The sequence below is a fragment of the Crassostrea angulata genome, chromosome 5, assembly GCF_025612915.1.
Source record: "Crassostrea angulata isolate pt1a10 chromosome 5, ASM2561291v2, whole genome shotgun sequence".
Lineage (NCBI taxonomy): Eukaryota > Metazoa > Mollusca > Bivalvia > Ostreida > Ostreidae > Magallana > Magallana angulata.
Genome location: NC_069115.1, coordinates 41351154 through 41372063, shown reverse-complemented (window position 1 = coordinate 41372063; position 20910 = coordinate 41351154). Strand labels below are relative to the sequence as shown.

The 20910-nt window shown below is 32.4% G+C and overlaps 1 protein-coding gene across 2 annotated transcripts; it reads left to right on the top strand.

Annotated features, from left to right (window-relative positions):
* Positions 1-243: 243 nt before the first annotated feature.
* On the top strand, positions 244-20681 carry LOC128184297 (baculoviral IAP repeat-containing protein 3-like). 2 transcript variants are annotated; one of them, XM_052853735.1, is made up of 4 exons: positions 12098-12354; positions 14692-14705; positions 16928-17233; positions 19665-20681. In XM_052853735.1, the coding sequence occupies exons 1-4, from the start codon at positions 12173-12175 to the stop codon at positions 19973-19975; spliced, it is 813 nt and encodes a 270-aa protein (XP_052709695.1). In that variant the 5' UTR covers positions 12098-12172; the 3' UTR covers positions 19976-20681. The 2 variants fall into 2 exon arrangements, with proteins under 2 accessions (XP_052709696.1, XP_052709695.1); XM_052853736.1 differs by lacking the exons at positions 12098-12354; positions 14692-14705 and adding an exon at positions 244-409.
* Positions 20682-20910: the final 229 nt, after the last annotated feature.

Here is a 20910-nt window from a genome sequence, read left to right as displayed (position 1 = left end):
GTTCGCAATTTACTATTTATGCTCACCTCATTCGGAGTGAATATGTGAAACTTGCACTTAATCGCTGAGATCTATAATTATATTAATAAGTCTAAATTTAACATATTTACGTTAGAAATTTTAAAAGTTTAAAAAAGCTTTGAATGTTAACTCGAGTCGGGTTATGGCAGTCAAGATGAGGATTAAGAGTTATCTTTCTTTGTGTATATTGTTTCCAGCAAAAATCCCCTTTGCTATTTTTAACTTAATTGGTCTGCTATGGCAGAAGGTCTGCAGAATGTAGACTCTGCACGGATAAAAAACATTGCATATGCAAGTGTGAAAACTCGTATCCTGTCCTTTGATAGTGCACCAGAAAATCTGAAAAAACAAGCCGGTAGACTTGCCCAAGATGGATTCTATTATCTAGGTGAGACATCGGTTGATAAGTTTGATTTGCTTCGATTTCTATTTTATAAATTGATCTACTGTTTTCATCTTGAACGGACTCCAGGAAGAAGAAGCTCAAGTGGGAATAATCTGTTGATGCTTTTGCAGCATAAAGTACTGTTTATATTTTAGTAGATGCAGACCTCGCCTACCCCCCCCCCCCCCTTAATCCAGAATCAACACTCTAGTGACATCTGGATATTTTGATAATCATTTTCTATTTAAATCAATAATGCATATAATCAATTTAATTGATTTTATTTAAGGAGTCTGGGCGGTCTATAATCAACCATTAGAATTTCTTTTAGATTTTAGATAATACGATTTTTGTAGCTATACACAAACATTTAGTAAAGTAAAAAAAATCCACATCTTTATGCTATGAAATTTGAATACTTTGCTATATCGTCATTTGAGCTCTTCTTTTAAGGAGTTTAATAGAGTCTAAAAATAGCCACGACCTTTCAGCCCTCCTAATTTCTAAGCATTATAAGTTTATAACTTAGCGGTGAAAATGCACATAGGTATATATAATGGAATGGTGCGGGGGATTTTTTTTTTATTAATTTTAATTTTTTTTATTCTTATAAACCGATTTTCGTAATTATTATTGTTTAAAAAGAGTTTAGAACAAATTCAATCCTTTTTACGGAGCCCAATTTCATTCTTATTAGACATTGGGTACAAGAGTTCTTGTCACTTTAATCCCCTTCAAAATTCAGATATTTTTCTCATGGCAATTTTTGATTGACTTAAGAAACGAATTTAACAATTATACAAACAGCAAATTTTCAGGCTTAATTTTTTTTATTACGACGACCAAAACGAAATTATTAAGCTCATTTCTTATCTTTAATAACGTCTTAATTTTAAAAACAAAAAGCGGAAATATCTTAAAGCTTTGATGATGTAATTGAAGCATAATGTTGGTATACATAACAACAACAGCAACAAAATTCAAAATGGATGCGAAATTTGTCACTCTTTTTCATCATTATTTAATCAATTAATTAATAAAGACAGGATTAAAACGGAATCAAGCTAAAGGAATTTTGTGCTTACCTAAAATTTAAAGTTGGATACGCACTTTTTAACAGAGGTATTGCCATGTTGTAAATTTTGACTGCCAACTGATAAATTCCATAGAAATAATTCATATTTGATATTTCATAAGCGTGTAGACTCTATTTTCATTTCATAGATCTTGAAATTAAGGAAATGACAGCCAGAATCAAAATTCCAAATACAAGTTACCTTTTCTGCGGAATGGATATTCACTTTAATTAGATTTCTGTTGCTAAATACGTATTTCATTTTTTGTTGGTATCTTTAGTAAATATACTAAGCATATAATATCGATTGATATGTATTGTGTGGAGCAAACTTTATTGCATGTACAATTTAAGTGTATATCAAAGTGTAGTAGATCAAACAAAACGTAGTAATCAACAGGTGTTATAGGCATTATTTGATTAAAACATCTTTCAAGTCGAAGTTTGATCGGATTTATCGATATTTCTTTTCACCCAGGAAAAAGTGCTTATTGCATTGTTTGAACTCAAAATACACGTGTAAAAAACGTATCATTGTGCTCCTTTTTGATTTAGAAATCTTGTAATTCTTTTAAATTAAATAAAATTTAGCATGCGAAAAATGACGTCATAATCGCATTTGATAGCAAACGACATGAATTTGGTGGCAGGGGATAGTTTTTTTGGTCGAGGAAATGTGAGGCAGATAGTGCTCATATAATTATGAGATTTAATTTTTCAGTGGATTTTTAAATTTGCTAAAATTGGTTTGCATGCAGGGGACACATGGTCCCGACTCTTGAGAATTTTTAAACATTTCAGAATAAAAGAAGTACAACTTACATATAGCACTATAAAGAATAGCCAGGGACGGTCTCAAAATTTTCTGAAAAATTGCCCTTTTTTCACATTTTCACTAGTCCAGAACCACGCTCCAGTCCCGAGCAACTGCCATAAACTACCATAGGATTGGTAGCTTAATATATACCCATGCAAATAATCACCAATTGATGGGGGGGGGGGGGGGGGGGGTCAATCACCTTCTTTTCAAGTGACATTGTGTGTTCTGAACTTACCTTACTTTACAAGCACAACACTGAAAGTGAAAATTTTGGCCACAGTTTCGCATTTTCATTCCATATCTGATGAAAAGTGCTACCAGTATTAAAGTGTCATATATCAATGAAATTGACATGAGCTCCTCTATCAACAAAAAGAATGCAATAAATATTCTAGCAATTTATACCCCTCAAATAAGGTGATCAGCCAAACCCCAGGTTCTCCCTTTATTTCAAAAATTTGACGGGTCTTTCCTTTGAAACTATCCCCTGCCACCTTTTACTGAGTGTAACGAAGTTAGGGCAGTGACAAGTTATGAGCTTAATACGCAATAAGCAAATACGCAGTCTCTAATAACAGTATCAATTCACTCACTGTTTCGTAATACATATGTACAAAATGTACAAAAACAATTTAAAGAGAGCTAATATTACAAACTTCAACTCCAACATACATGTATTAACAGAATGCACCAGTTGTGTTCAATTCGGAATAAGAAATAAAGTTACTTACCTATTTCTTACTATTATTCCCAACTTAAAGCTTTTGGAGCAAGTCTGTTTTACTCCTGCCCTTAATGGACAAGAGTTGAATCGATGATGTATCTCGGTTTTCAATGTACCTGATGAATGACCAGGTTATGTGCAATCTCTTCGGAGAAAGATAGAGTTTAAGGAGCGGGTCCTGTTCCTAGAGCATCTACAAGTCCTGAATTGCGGTGCTAGGTCTCTTTCATATAATGGATATAGCATCTACAGGCGCATGCAGATTTGCAGGATTAAAACATCTGATGATACATGTACATAATTCGTAACATTGTTTAATTACATGCTTCGAATGCTATATGAAGCCAATATTTTCTAGACAGATGAAATTAAAGTTTTAAGAGCAAGTCTTACTCCCAAGTAATTATACTAGATCTATTTTTACATACATACTAGACATTTAGACAAAGAACAAGGTGTTAACTGTCCCAAGTTACACAATACATGTATGTTATATCGAATATTATTCATTTCTTATAAGATCGTGTGAAGATCACATGTAGTGTTATCAAAAGTCGCACTTTTTATTAGAAAATAGAAATGCAATATGATACAAATTTGACAAAAAGAAAGTGGGTGCTTAAGATGTAAATTCAACAGAAATCAGGCCCCGAGGTTATAAAACTTTTTCCATACTCGTACTCAAACTCGTACTCCGTACTCCGAGTATGTGCTCCACTGAGTACGGTTCTAAAAACCGAGGTTATAAAAGTTTTGGAGTACGTTCTCCGCTGAGTAGCCTACTATTTTTAGTATGCCCCAAAAGCCGATCGATGAAAGTTTACGTCTCTGGAGAAAGACAGAGAACGGTAATTCATGTAAATAGTCCTGGCATGTAGGCAAACTACATGTATTCAGATTAATTATTTATCAACAAAATGTAACACATTATTTACATGTACATATTACCTTCTTCATCTGCAAGCATGTCGATGTGTCTGCATCTATAACTTATGAATTTTTGAGCAACAAAGACGATAAATCCAGTGTCATTGGTAAAATTATCAACAAATTGTGTTTATGTCAAATCTCTTTCGTTCGATATACCGGTATCTTAAGTTTTACCTGGCTTTTTAACGATTTTGATATTTTACATGCCAGGAAAAGGTCATAAATGACGTCAAAACAAAACTGGAAAGTCACTGCCCCCAAGTGGACATCTCTTAAGATATTTAGTGAGCAGTTCCTGTATTAGGAAAAACAGCGAAGAATTTAATTTGAAAAAAAAATAGAAACATATACTTGGGAAAATCACAAAAATACTGAGAAGATCTGTTTATTTTTACATTCATATAGTATACACTATGAAAATTATATGGGTATTCCAATTTAATTGCAACATACTATATTTGCCTTAATTCTTGTGAGAAAAAACATCTAATATCTTGAAGGGGTGGGGTGGGGTGGGGGTTGGAATTGCATCAATGAACATATGCCAAAAGCCAAGGACACACGTAAAGTTTCTCATTTCAATATTTTTGGGAATGTGCACGACAGTTTAAGAAAATTCACTAATTGAAATATTTTTGAAATTTACAATATGAGGATCACGTTAAACCGAAACAACGTGTTCAAGGAAACTGTGTACTAAAGTTGCTGTAACACTTTTTGTGGGGTTTTATTGATGGTTCAAGTTTTTCTCACTTAGTCAAGGCTTGAAAATGTGTGTTTAGAATTTATACATACACGTACAGTGTCATTTTTAATCTTAAGTAACGTCATTTGATATTTTTGAGCAAGCCTTTTCCTATTCATCTTTAAAATTCGAAATACATGTGCTAATTTTGATGCATTTGACATAAATATTTGGTTACTTTAGATAAAAAAGGAATAACTATATGAATTATCTAAATAGTTACTTGCTAATAAAATAAAACAAGTTAAGAGATGAATATTCCCACAGCTAAGCTATACAGAGAAAAATCTCTCACATGAAAATTCGAAGAAGCTATTTTATCACAAGTAGTACATGTATTTTCAATCGATTGCATAGAATAACAATAATCCCCTTCATCTCTCTCTCTCTCTCTCTCTCTCTCTCTCTCTCTCTCTCTCTCTCTCTCTCTCTCTTAACCTAGCATTTCCTTTTCCGTGAGGGGATTTGGGGTATTTGTGATGTCTTACATTAGCTAGCGAAAATGATAAAAAAAAAACATGAAATGTTCTTTAAATTGTGTGCGGATGTTGTATTCCAATAATCTGTTTTCAGTATATACATTTCAAGAGGTGGGGGGCTATATAGTCCTAATTAGTTTGCCAGTTATTCTGTCCCCACTTTGTTTTCTCTTCGTTTTCCAGGTTTTTTTTATTTGGCCCGGCAAATTAATATAAAACTTTCTGTGTAGCTCCATAACGATGCACTGTAGATAAATTATGAGTAGTTTTAATTTTGATAAACAGGTACATATCCGTACTTGATTCTTAATTTGACTCTTATAATCGGATTTAATATTCCAATGAATATAGGGTAGGAAAGAGAAGACGGGACTTTTTTGTGCATATCCTACTGTACCATTCATTCAACACAGGTATTAGCACTCATCGAGTTAGACTTGCTTTCCTTTTTTTCATCCACTATATTTAAAGCTATTAATTTTTGAAAATATTTTGAATTTATGGCCTGATTATATATAAATTAGAGCTGCGCTGGTGCATCTATTTACCTAAATGGACCAAAATATAACCAAATGAATCTAAAAATTTTGACAAAATTAGTTTTAAACGTACGACTCTTTTTCAATTCTAATCGGGTATGTCCTTTAGAAAAATCTTGAACCACACACATTTTAGCAAATAAAACGACAATTGTTTCATTTTTTTATGGGGAGGGAGGTGGTGCCGGTAAAGGACATGTATTGCTTGTGGCAGTTGTGCTATACTCTCATTTGTTATAATAGGTAATACTACATATTGATATAAAATGAACGTTTCCAATTACACTGTACATAGCTTCTATCATGCATTTTGACCCGTGCGATAGTTTAAAACAATTTTCAAAGCATTTAATGTAATTCAACCGATCATTTTTGAAATTTAATTTTCTGGATCCCCGCCTGATACGTCCGCCTTCTTGTATATAAGAATAACATGTACGTTGACCATATGTACACATTAACTTAATCGGCTATGTTATGGGACGATAACATTTTTTATCAATGATAATGATAAGGATATGTAACAAATAACAGCCTTTTTGTGGGTTTTTGCACTGATTATTTGAGATAATTTGCCGCCATCTTTTATGCATTCCACACACCACTCACAGTTTCTTTATTTTGGTGTTCTATGTGTATGGCGACAAATTGGTAAATTTGCATCACTCACCCCTTGTAGCTTCATCCTGACTACATTTTATCTGGCTAAGTGTAATGTAGTAGTATATTAAATACACACATCTTTGTTTGCAGTGCTTATTTACATCTTTAGATCTTTACTTACAAAAAAAGTAAACATTTGTATGACTTAAATATGTAATTATTGTCAATTTTGGTGCGGGGGGGGGGGGGGGGAAGTAGGAAACTACAGAGAAACTTAACTTGGCTGTGAAACATATGCTTTTATTCTTTCTTGTTGATATATCAATGAATGAATTATAACAAAAAACATGTACAACAATTAATTTTGAAATATTCATGCACAATCAAATTTTTCAAAAGTTTTACTGTTCTCTGCACAAGAAATCGGCAATGTGAACAAATTGGCAATACTCCAGGGTTCAAACGCATCAGGTGGAAATGCACCAGGGCAAACAAAATCACTTAGATCCGCGAAGCACACTGCATTATTACTAGTCTGCTTAGATATTCTGTGTAAAAGTAAATACAAATAATCATTTAGTGAGGTAGGGAGAAGTGAACATAGCATTTATTTGTAGGAAAGAGCATGTACGAATGATCTTTATTTAGAACAGTTTGATGTTGCTAGGATACAGGTTTCAGATCCATGATTTGATTGGTTAATTTAGATATTGAATCTCGAATTTCGAATCTCGAATCTCGTATTTCGAATCTCGTATTTTGAATCTCGAATCTCGAATGATCCTTCTCGGCTTTCGTAGATACACGAGCTGACACGCCGTAAAATCCATAAGACGTTTTACAGCATATGTAAAAAAGATCTGAACAAAAAATCTTTAAAACATCGTAAAATGTAGTTTATAAACATTTAAAATGGCGACTCAATTTGCACGTGAATTTTACAATCCGACGTCGATTAGCGTGTTTGAGAGAAAGTCAGCAGCAAGTAAAGCGTCAACATCTGCAGTAAATATTGTCTGATGAATATTGAGGTGCCTGTAATAAAATTAATGTTTCTACAGACTGAGTGAGGTACAAAATAAGGTACATTGTAAATCACAGGTCAGTCGAAAATTTAACACATTTGTATCAAAATTTAAAGTTTTTTGTGTGTTTGAAAACACATGCACACTTGTAGAAGAAACTGTGCCATTGATCGGTTGAAGTTCAATAAAATGTAATTTATGTAATATTCATTGTCAGTATCTGTTGTGAAATCTTTGGAATAAGCTACAACAACAAAAAATATGCTGCTCAACTAAAACTAATGCGTTGAAATTGGCTGAATTTATCGATGAAGCATAAATGCTGAAATATGAAATGGCAAACCAGTTTAAAAAGTGTGTTTCTGGCAATTATTTATATCATATAAAAACAAGAAGCAATTATCGCAGTGATATAGTTGATGCAGTCCTGATAAAGAGTTAAACGTCAAAACTGGCAGTTGGTGCTTATGTTATTAATACCGCGTAAGCAGATAGGGTAACGGCTCATTTAAAATAAAACACAATTTCATACATTATTTAAATGTATGTACAAAATAATTAGCAGCTATAATGCTTAAAATATCTGATAAGATTAAAATTTGTTCTCATACTGAAATCGACACGTAGATAAAACATTGTCTGTATAACACTGCATACATGTACCTAACAGAGTTATCGTTCGTTATCCGCTAGGGTCCCCGTGAGAAATACTCTTCCGGTCAGGACCGTAGCAATAGACTGTGCCTATTTATAGCCACCGTCTAAAAAGGAACCCCGCAAGTACATCTGATTGAAATTGATTAATAACGATACATGTACATTGATTTCTTTGTTTTAAATGATGGGGTGTATGGGTCGTACATGTATTTGACAAAAAACAGAATTCTTAAAAAGTCGAGCTATTCAACGGTAGTATTTTGTACGTAGACTTACATGTATATGTACATGAATTAATGAAGCAAACTATCTAAAAGTTATTTTGATAATCTTGGTTGCAGTTCGCCATTACTCTTAAATTCGCCTCCATTATATCTAGATACGTCATTAATAAAATGGTAAAAACTTTCCATTTTAATTCATATACATGTAGATATGATTAAATTATAGCGTATAATACAGCAACGTTACAATATGAACAATATTATATAGGCCCTATTTGCTTTTCCATTGTTCTTTCCCACTGTAAGCCCATACGGAGGAGCTGCATTTATTTCTCTATAATCGCAATTCCTCTGTTATATATACTTTTCCATGACGTTATAGATTTAAACCACTATACGATACATCTTGTGTTTTTCTCCAACTCCATTAAAATTGACGTATTTACATGTAATATTAAAACATGTTTTTGATAACATTTTAAAGGAATTACTGTTATAACATATCATTGATTCTGTTAACAAATCTATGTGAATTAAAAAGATACATTACAGTCTGAATGTTTACTTTTGATGTAATAGCTACCGGTAAATGTCAAGGTCTAGGCTAATACAGGGTATTTGCGAGTGGTAAAATGCAAATATAAGTAATAAACAACGATTATTTAGTGAACATGGCGTTATGAATAGCAACTGCTCTGCTGGCATATTTTCCATGATGCGCTAGCGCGCATCATGGAATATGCCAACATAGCTGCAATAATGTAGCCCTCTCCGATTTTTTTATATCTGATGTTTACTGGAGAGGGCTACAATTCCACAGGATCTCCGTAATGGTGCAAAATTATTTTTTGAATGCGGCTGACTTCGGTCTGAAAAGATCGATTTTATATTTGACTTCCTTTAGATAAAATGATTTTTTAATTCAGGTTGAACAAATTAACCGTATATAAACCAAAACTAGATAAAACACATCAGCATGTTTACCAGTCGTCTTTTTCAGCAGCCATGACAGTTCTCGCGTGATTTTATGGGATGTACGCTTGGAGTTTTGATGGGCTTGATAACGTGAATGTCAGTGTAAATAATCGATCTTACCTCGTTATATCACTAAAACATCATTTAAGGAAATGGTATATTATGGAAAATTCATATTTTCTGCGTTAATTATGTTTAAAATAGGGGAATTCCTATATTCAGTTCAAGATCCGCTCCTGAATTCTCATTGGCTGTCCCAAAATAAAACCGGTCAAGGTCAGTAAACATGGCGGACAAATTCAACTTTCGTTGTTGACATACACGAAAAATAACCGATATATGAACTATACTTGATATTTTTGGATTAATTTATGCCATAGACATCTACAACGTTTGAGTTCAGGTAAGAAATGCAAATGTTATTGTCATTTACAAACGATTTGAGACGAAATGGTTGCGGGAGTGAATCACTTCCGCACTTGCACCATTACGGAGATCCTATGGAGTTGTAGCCCTCTCCCCCCCCCCCCCCCCCCCCAAAAAAAATCGGGAGAGGGCTACATTATTGCAGCTAATGCCAACAGAGCAATTGCTATTCATAACGCCATGTTCACTAAATAACGTTGTTTATTTCTTAATGTTTGCACTGCATTTTATTTAGATTAAATGTCTTGAGTACGACTTTGAGAAAGCTTCATAGCTTACTTATAACCTCGATACCTTGAGTACGAGTACGGTTTGGAGCACGGAGTACGATTTGGAGTACGAGATCGTACTCAAGAAAAAGTTTTATAACCTCGGGGCATCGGCGCACAAAGAAAGTGAAAATTTTATCAATTAATTTTGCACATTTTTCTAATTTTAACCGTTATTTGGTTTCTGTTGGATGTGGAATGGGTAAAAAGGTGTTAAACTTTGTAATGCAAAAGGTTTTATCATAATATGGGTCTAAATATAGCAACACGATGCAATTCATGCAAAATCCTACTTATCTAAAGCTGTCTGTAAATGATTTTATTGTCTCTGGGTTTTCTCTCCACAAATTTGAGACGTATAAAGAGGACATTTTTGTCAACTCTTCACTCTGGACTTGGTCATTTAATAACAAAATGACGTTAAACTTATCATATATACAAATTATATAAGTTGATCCCTCGCCTTTGATTTTAAAGGAAAAAAAATTAAGTAACTATGTTCAAGTATTAAGCATTTTTTTCTTATATTTTACATGTTGTATATAATTTGTATGTATGATAAAGTTTATCGTCATTTTGTTCAAAAAGTTCAAAAAGATGTTCAATCTGTAAATCCCACCTCCCTTCCTAATCAACAAGTTCGTTTATTATATATCAGTATAGGTACCTATGTATTGAAAGATGACATATTTCAAAATTAAAAATGTCGCTTTTTTAAAAAAAGATGGAGAGATGACACAGAGATGACTAATTATGTACGTTTTCAAAATCTTTTTTCGAAGGATAAAAAACAAAGTCCATTGATATGACAACGTTGTTTCAAACACTACTTTATATCGCATATTGTCAAGTCTCCCATGGTTCGCTGGTTTCGTCCTGGATTAGTAAATATAATCATGCAGTGTTTTTGGTTGAAATCCTACCGGTGATCTTAATTTTTTAAAAAAAAATTTGTTTTAAATGTTTGTTGATATAACATTACTTAGTATGTTGAAATACATGTATAATATACCGGTATATTTTAATTTTTCGTTATTGATTTCTGCCGTATGAACACTATTTTCTGTTCTTATCACTAGTTTATTAAGATATACAATATAACTTTATTAAACTATGTTTGCATTAACATTAAAAAATTTCCAATATAACTAGTTATCGGTTTACCTCCCATTGCCATTTTTAGAAAGCATGTGAGTTTTATTAATAACCGGAATAGCCATTTATTTCGACTCTCAACATGATATAGTTTGAGTAATTTTATTCAAACCTGTACATAGCCTTTCGATGTTATAAACATTTAAACCCCAATTGATTTGTGTCGATGATACCTGCAAACTTACAATCTTGTGCGCTCACTTTCTTTGTACAAAATTCAAATGTAATTTCAAGCGGATTGATACGTTTTGTACGCACGTCTTATAGGGATATTGTGACGAAGGCAAGGTGGAACAAGGCATTTTGTACAATACTCAGTACACAATATTCAACCAAATTTGTATATTGGATAACTGTCAAACACAACCTTTTTATGCACTGTTAGTGGTGCAATAGGAGGGCAGACTACCCGAAATATTGACGAGCAAACTATAAATAAACCACTTTGCATAATTTTTTCTCTGTGATTTAAATCTAAAACATGCAACGCAAAAAAGTAGGAGAAAAAGGAAAAGCCACTCCCCCATGCTATTTGCCTGAGAAAATGAGAATACTCGTTTTATATACGTACGAAACTCGTATATACATGTATGCATATGTATATACATGTATGTATATGATCCATATCATATCCATATCACATACGTTTTTGTCCATGAACTATTTGGCCTCTGTTCAACACTTGCTTTATACCAAGAGGATCATTATTCTATATCATGTTACATGTACATATCTGTGTACACGTGCACGAACAAATATGACTTCTAAAATTCTGATATTATGAAAGTGATACAGTTGTCAAATAATTTCCACACTAGATGAAACGTGTCACTGATCTCACTGAAACGTGTCCCTGCATGTCTTGCTTAATTACAGGAAGTTTCGCTTTTAAACATTTCAACAAAACCCATGAATGATCAATTGCATAACCTCACATTAGATACATGTAGTATCATCATATCATGAAGTATCATCATAAAATGAACTCAGAAGTATAACCCAACCCCCCCCCCCTTCACTTAAAAAATGCGGAAGTCCAGGCATCGTCATGCGTCGACATTATAACGACCATTTTGTTTCAAAATAAACCCAACAAACATGGTCCTTGTATAATGGGAAAATGGATTGCACTTCCTGTTCAATACCTGGTGATAACGGTCCCGTGAAATCATGCTTGGAACCGTCCTCTTCCCCCCGTTATCGCTATCCTGCGTACAGAAACGTGAAGACTCGGGTCTTGTCCTACAGTGACCCTGCCCCCAATGGCCTCAAGAAAATGGCCTGGGCTTTAGCAGAAGCTGGGGTGTGTTCCCGTTTTGCACACATTTGATAATTGGGTATAGAACAATAGGTGTGATGTGTGTTGTGATAGCAATTATAGTCTGCTCTCGGTCAAAGATTTTACCTGGATATCTACCCGTCTTTTATCAGTGCCTTAACGATAAAACAAGAAGAATACTGATATTTTGTTGTGTTTTAGGTCTAATAACTAATAACTATCACCATTTTTTTTGGATAAAATAAAGATAATGATATATTAAAAAAGTCTGATTAAAAATAATGATTAGATTAGATGAATTGACTTTTACATTTTTGTCCATTTACCTTAAATATAAAACCAAATAATTTAGAAAAAATTGCTGGTCCAATCAATGGATAATGGGAAAACTACATAAACAGTCATATGGGGTACTCCGTGTCTCTATTTACAATTGAGTTGCAAATTATGTAAAACGCATGTTTATAACTGATTGTTTGGTATCAACAGAAAGAATGTTATGAAAGAAAACAGATCTTTATCACAAAATATTTCAATGTTTCAAGTAGCGAACTTGACATCACCGCTTTAGTATATGGCGGGTCACTTTCTAGTTTTTCAAATCAGAGGTTAAATACATAAAAAATCTGACAAAAAAATTTAATATTGATGCGATATACCTCAAACTGAAAAAGGTTGAAAATGCATGAATTAGGTCTACATTTGATAGGTTTTGTGAAATAATCTTTACAGTTTTCGAAGCATGCATATAAAATTGCATATTTATCATCATACATTTTGTCTATTTTCTTCGATTATTCAAGAGATAACACAACATAAATGAAAAATATTTAGCAGCGTTTTCAGTAGACACATTTATTCCATTAATGTCAGCAAACGCAATAATCAAATATTAACATATGATATTTTCTCTTCAAACTTTTAGCATGTACGAGGGTTGTTCGGAAATTATTGAGACATTTTCTCGTATTCTTTTAGTAAAAAAGATTAACTCTTGAAATTTCACCAAAACGTAAATCAGGATAGAGATTACCAATGTGAAAAGTTTCTTGTCCATGGTGTGAATAGATCATTCTTGGTAAGCTGACCAAAGTGCCTATGTCCAGTGACCCGGCGCAACCGCAAACTTTTCGCAACGTCATTTTAAGGCTTCTTATTGCTCCTGTGTTTGAAACACTTTTCAAACGAACGGATATAAGAATTATTCTTTATTTCTCATCTTTTGTTTTCATTTCAAGATGTTATCAATTACAACTTCTCTCATTCTTGTTTTTTTTAGGGAAAAAATCAAGTTATTTTTACCCGAAAGTCTAATTACTGTGAATGTCTACTGCAGTCATTTTTTATATATTTCAGAACTGTTGACAACAGTTAGTGTGTCAAAACACTTGATAATTAATCCCTTTGGTCTAATTCTAGTTAAACAATTAGTGAAAAAAAATATGATGATCTGATGCCTTATATCTTGTCTTGTCATCGTATAGTTTTTTAATAATTTGCGTGGCATTAAAAGGCCTTCCTCTGAGATTTCCACCAGATGGACGGTTTTCAATGCGCCGCCTTGACGTCACAATTCAATGTAAAGTCGTTGTCAGTCTTCTATTGTTTGGTTAATATAGGTGTACCATATCCGTATTTCAACTTGAACATCAGTGAAACTTAATCAAAAGTTAGTCGCAAAGAATAGCAAAATGAAAATATTGAATTTGATTTCTTTTATCATAAACTGTAATTCTCCGGACACTTATAAAGTAGATGTTTAAGTTGTAAAATCTCCGAGTTCGTGGCTGCGACGGGTACCCCGACCACCGACTTGTTTACCTACCGTCGTAAACAAAATATTAAATATTCTTTTAATATTACTTTGTTATATTATTTGTTGGCGTTTCTTCGGTGTCTATGCCAATTTTCACCGAAATTCGTCGATTAGAAAAGAAAATATTGGAGTTGTCTCAATAATTTCCGAACAACCCTCGTTACATGTACATGTACATGTACTTCCTATAGGCAGTAAGTTAAACAAAGGCGCTACATATTCAACATTTTCGCAATAATCTTTCTTGTTTAAAAAAATCATGATATTGTTCATGACTAAATTGATGTTTGAAATCAAATTCATGAATATGGATGTCAATTATTATGTAAATGTGCTTTTATGCAAGTTATATTGTAACATGAAATACATGTTTTCAATTGCGAGTAGATATGTTTTTTATTTTATTGTCAATGCCCTCGCAGGAATTGTGATATAGACTATAGCAATTAAGCAATTATCTCACCTGGTCAAATTCCCGTTTTGCACACATTTTTTCGATACCTTATTTTCAAATGTGTGCAAAACGGGAACAAACCGAAGCTGGCTATTTCTATGAAGGTTTGTCGAATATTTCAATATAACGGAGTAAAAAAGCGACAAGACAAAATTATTAATGCTTTCCGGGATAATTTTCTGTTGTTGATGTTTTATTTAAATAAATGACTCTCTGACAATCTAAAACGAAAGTAGATCTATAGTTAATGAATATTTATTTGCATAAAATATAAGATACATATTACGAAAAATAAACTTATTTGCTCTTGTTTACTGTTGCACTTTATATTTATATATATATATATATATATATATATATATATATATATATATATATATATATATATATATATATATATATATATATATATATATACACAAGTTTTACAAAGATAATAAATGACATTCATGTTGTGAAATTTGATTGAGGAAATTTAATTGAAAATTTTCTTCTTAGCATGCCCCAGTTATCTTTCTTGTTAATGGGTTAAATAGAGTTACAAAATTCCAAAATCCCAACTTTATTGACATTCCCAATATTGCGATGCTGCAAGTATTTGCACTTTATTAAATTAAAACAATAAAATGCAAACAGTTAATGTACTGGTCATATTGCTTCCATTGATTTAAAAACTAAGTAAATAATATTGAATCAGCATTTAAAAATAGAAACGGACCTCTAGAAGCGTGTAGAAGGGACTTGTAGCCACTATATGTACCTACAATGTATTTAATTATCTGTGTCAATCAAATAATTATTCGAACTGAGAATTACTTTTACTTTTCTTTTAAAGAGGCCTGACAAAATGAGTGAGCGACAAAGAATATTAATGGCCTGTGACTTATTCTCTTCCCAACGTACACCCTTATCATGTTACAATGTATTTTATAAGATACCAGCCCGCGATATAAATTTAGCTTCATTATGTAACTGACAAGTGGAAATACAACATCGAATGTAATAACGTAAATCCGCGTCAACGAAACCCACCCTTATGAATATACATGTACGCGTTATAGGTCAATGTGTTATACAAATAAGGCTAAACTTCATTAAACTCAATAATAAATAATTCAAAACCAATTAAGAAGAAACATTCAATGCTGTCTAGCGAAAACATGTACTTAAATTGATGTATAGAATTCAAACATTCCGTGATGTTATTACATTCGCGGGATGTTGCGATTGTCATCTACTATTTCTGACGACCACAACTGCAAATTAACTAATTGAGCATGTTTGCAGCGGTTGCATGACCTGCACCCAAGAAATGCCATTGAGAAAAACTGAAAAAAATGTATTTAGCATCAGTTACCACCAATAAACACATAAACATGTACAGTACTGTACTATATATTCACCTTATTTGTTTTCAAAGTTTCGATACGTAGCGTTTTGTAACTGATAACTATGCCAACCTCTTATATAAAAATATGAAAACAATATATTCAAGGAGATGTACACCTTTAAAAAAAACCCCAAAACAAACATTGATCGACCGTATAATAACCTAATCATTGTTTGCAAGGCCTATTTAATCTAGTGTGTACATTTATCTTATATACCTACATTTTTATGAGCATTTCAGCTATTACATGTACATGTACCAATGTTCATTTAGCCTAAAAATGCACACAAAATTAGCGCATCTGTTAACCAAGATGATTATTGAATGCACATATTCTCTTATAACGTTGAAAACGAGCGACATTTTTCCTGTTGTAATTTGACGATAAGCATCAGCTTGTATTATGATAGCAGACGCAAATCTTTTTTTGAAATAATTATAAATCAAGTTTTCTGAATTGCAGTAAAAAATGTATGTGAACATGGATTGTTACTTTCAATCTATTAAAAATTCTCTACAATAGCACACAGCACAGAGAGATCAGATCTCTCTGCCCTTTGTGCTATTAGAGAGATCTGTATTTTAACTACTGTATACAGGGTTTTTTCGCCCCGTGTAATTTTCGCCCTTTAACATTTGCAAACAGTTTAGCCCCGTCTTGAATTCGCACAGGCATAAGCGTGTTTAAAGAAAGATAGTTTGAGACATTGGAATCACCCAGTCTTGAATTCGCCCACTGACAACAAGGGCGAAATGGGCGAAAATAAAACGGGGGCGAATATTTCCGTGTATACAGTACATTACAACCTTTTTTGTTTCCTTCTTCAATAATTCTATCAATGAGGCTTTGTGCCTTGTTTTTGGTAATATTCTCTGTATTGAATATCTGCTGTATCTAAAATGGTATACGAAAATCAACAAATATTTCTACTATAGGATACAACTCTAAAACAGCATGCTTCGCGTGTGGCGTAAGCCATGACAATTGGACGGAAAGAGACAATCCTCTGGAAGAACATTTGAAAAAGAACCCAAAGTGTATCCATGCCTTGCAAAGACACGATAGTACGGTGTCGCAAATTCAGCGGGATTCTGTCTATCAAACGAATCCTGAATTAATATCGTCTGCGAAACATCGTGAGTACACAGAAGCGGCCTTGCGAGAGGCGTCATTCCAGGGGGCTAACGGAACTCTTAAACATAGAGCAAAGAACCTAGCTGAATCCGGATTCTATTTAAAAGGTAAGATGGTTTTTTAATACTGCAGGTTAAAGATAGTTTTAATTATATTAATTGTAATTTCGATAATTTAATGATTCAAGCATATATAACTGAATGTTTAATTCAGTTCTCTTTTTAAGGTTTTTATATACCTAGTCGTTCTGAAGGGTGACCTATTGCCATCTGTAGTTTAAACTTTTAATTGATCGTTTGTAAATGTTTCAAAGAAATAACTAAGCCAGGTTTGTCAAAATTTGGTATATAACATTATAAAAAGGAAAAATCACTGTGATAATGCGTTAACTGTGAAATTCATGCCCCAACACCAGCAGCGGGTCTTGATAATTTGTTTAGAAAATCTGAAATCTAGAATAATTATGCTATGAAAAGGAAGTCTATGCTGCTAAACAATGAAAATTATCAGGATGAAAAAAACTTAAAAACCTGCATCATTCAAAACCTCTGTGACGTATGCTCTGGTTCTAAGACCGGACTCATTGAAATACCAATATTACTCATTATTTTCAAAAGAATTGTTGCCTTTGAATTTTTTTTTTTTTTTTTTGAAAATTCGAATACTAATTGCTTAAGGTGGAATACTACACCAAAATTTTATTTTATGGATCATTAGAGTATCATTTCTGAAGCAAGATGGTGTTGTTTAAATAAGGATATATGCCCTTAATTTTTTTATACGAATTTTTTTGTATTTTTTACGAAAGGGTAGAAAATCTGTTTTGATTGCAAGTAATGCACTGTAGAGTTTAAAATTTGATGTTGGATAAATGCATAATATAGATATCTAATAAACCATGACCAGTAATGTCAACAAGATGTTTTTTATTTTTTTAATATAAAATTATTTATGAAAATAAAAAAAAAACATCTTTTGTTCATATTTTTCAAAACTATAGATAAAATATTTTAAAGAGAAGTGTCTTATGGAGAAGAAAAAAAAGGCAATCACTTTTTACAAGGAAATTGAATCAAATTGACGTAATTTTATAAGATATGGCTAATTTTCAAAATATGGCCGATCCCGATTAGAAAAAACTGATCCCGATTTAAATTGCTAAAAATTCAAAATCAACAATATTTCCTTATGTGCAGACAAGAAATCGATTGAATTTTATATTGTTCGTCTAAATTGCAAACCATGTTACAACCGAACATCCTAGTTTTTGCATGAAATTGTTATATATTTAAAATTTCTCTCATTTAAGTCGGGATCAGTTTAATTTCGATCGGGTGTGGTTCAATTTTGAAAATTTGCCATATCTCTAAAATTTCGCCAATTTGAATCAATTTCTTTTTGAAAAATAATTGCTTTACATTTCCTTTCTATAGAATACGTTTCTTTAGACACTTTTATCTATAGGTTTGAAAAATATGAACAAAAGAAGTTTTTTATTTTCATAAATATTTTTTTAATTAAAAAAAATAAAACGTCTTATTGACATTACTGGACATAATTTATTAGATATTTATATTATACTTTTATTCACAACAAATTTTAAACTCTACAGAGCGTTACTTGCAACCAAAATACATTTTCTACTTTTTCGTACGAAATACAAAAAAATTAAGAGCATATATATCCTTATTTGAACAACGCAATCTTGCTTCAGAAATGATACTCTAACGATCCATAAAATAAACTTTTGGTGTAGCATTCTACCTTAATTGTATTAATATATTAAATTTTTAGTATGCTATTTATTATCACCACTTCATCTTGCCACACACCTTTCATTTCCTACGTATTCACAATGATTGACATAAAACACTACTTTATATAGGCATGGGTTTGTTTGTATCTGAATGATCACATCTGACTGTCAGTAATATTTTGTTTATAAATGACCAACATTATTAATTTTACTATATTAGGTTGCTCCTTTTTTACCTTATCCATGGAATTGAAATAATTTTCACTTGCATACATGTATTGGCACGGTACTCATGTCTCACTTACACATAATTATACTGATTAATCAATGTGTCATGATCAGCTTCTTAAGGGATTGAAAACTGTCCAATGGGTTTTACTTTCCGTTCCTCAAAAGTGAAATCTGGAATGAAATCAAATGAATGTTTATTGAAATCACAAACGTAAAGGCCTTTGGGTCTCTTATTTAACAACATGCAATTAATTGTCATGCTATATGTCTTTTTTGTACGAATTCGATTAGAGTTTGAAATTTAGACCATTTCGAAATGCAATACTCTAATTGAGATCGAAATAAAAATGCCAATGTCTTTACGCTTACAAGTTATTGACGAAATTCTGATCTGAAATATAATTAGATCGAGAGATTTTGGGATTTTACTGGTACATGTAGCCATTAACCATCAATGTTGAATGCAGCATACTAGTATTTTAAGTAAAATAAATATCAAATGTATGCGTTCTTATTTTTGATTTGCTTTTACAATATGTGTTATCATTTAGGTTCTGACAATATTGTGAAGTGTTTTCACTGTGGAATTGAAATGACTTTGGATTTTCATGAAGATCTTACCGAAAAGCATCGACAGCTATCACCAAACTGCAGATTCCTTCGATATGAAATGCAAAAAATAAACGAAGATGTTGCGACGATAAGACAGCAGTTGCTTTGTAAGGTCTGTCTTGATGGTCGTGTAAAGATGACCTTTCGACCTTGTGGTCATCTAGCAACCTGTGAAAATTGTGCACTTCTACTGGAATCTTGTCCGATATGTAGAACAAAGATAACAGAGAAAATTAAAACCTTTCTGTAATCAAACGTTCTCGAAAAAGACAGCAACGTTAATACACATAACTTTCCTAATATAGGTTTACCTAAATATCACAAAACATATCGTTCAATAAAACCTCCTGATTTTACTAAAAACACAATTACAACAAAAATTAAGAACGATAATACCATAATGATAGTCCATTTTGCTATCAAGCCTCTATCTACCGTCTAATTAAGTTTTCATAATGTATATTCTATCTAGTACATGTATGTTTAGTTTATTATGTAATCTAATTTACTTTTCCATTCTTTGGAAATAATACTTTTGTGACACTTTTTGACTGTACTGTTAAAAATGTTGTTAATCACATTAACGATAAAATGACAGAGCGGTTTTTAAAGAGCTTTATTTACAATTTTTGTATTCCTATCAAAGATTATGAACATAACCCCGGGTTAATGAGAGATGTACTTCGCGCGGTCTCTTGAGAGCATGCTATTGTGTATAATTTGCTTATTACCAACCACGAATTTAGAAAGAGGCATGCATGTTGCAAAGTAATTGCTCTTACTACGCGTGGAACAAACTAGTTGCCGAAATCAAGCTTCGTAAACAACAACAACAGATAGAAGAACACCTTTTGATATTGATATAAGACGTTATTGATACGGATGTGATATTCAGGAATTAAGACACAGAAATGATTACATAGTAATGATGAAATAAATGTTTTTGAAAACTCTCATTGGATAAATTGTTATTGAATGTTACATGCAGCAAGATGGGTACAAAATGCCTCAAAAGTGTCGGATATTAAAGTTTCGGTAAAGGGCTTGACGTTGTAATCAACTTGTCTCAAAGCTGTACGGAGCATCAGGATTATTACAGTTTAACAGATAGAGAATAATACATGGCACAATCTTAAAACACCCCAAATCAACCCGAGACTCCAATATTAGCCCCATTAAAAAGGA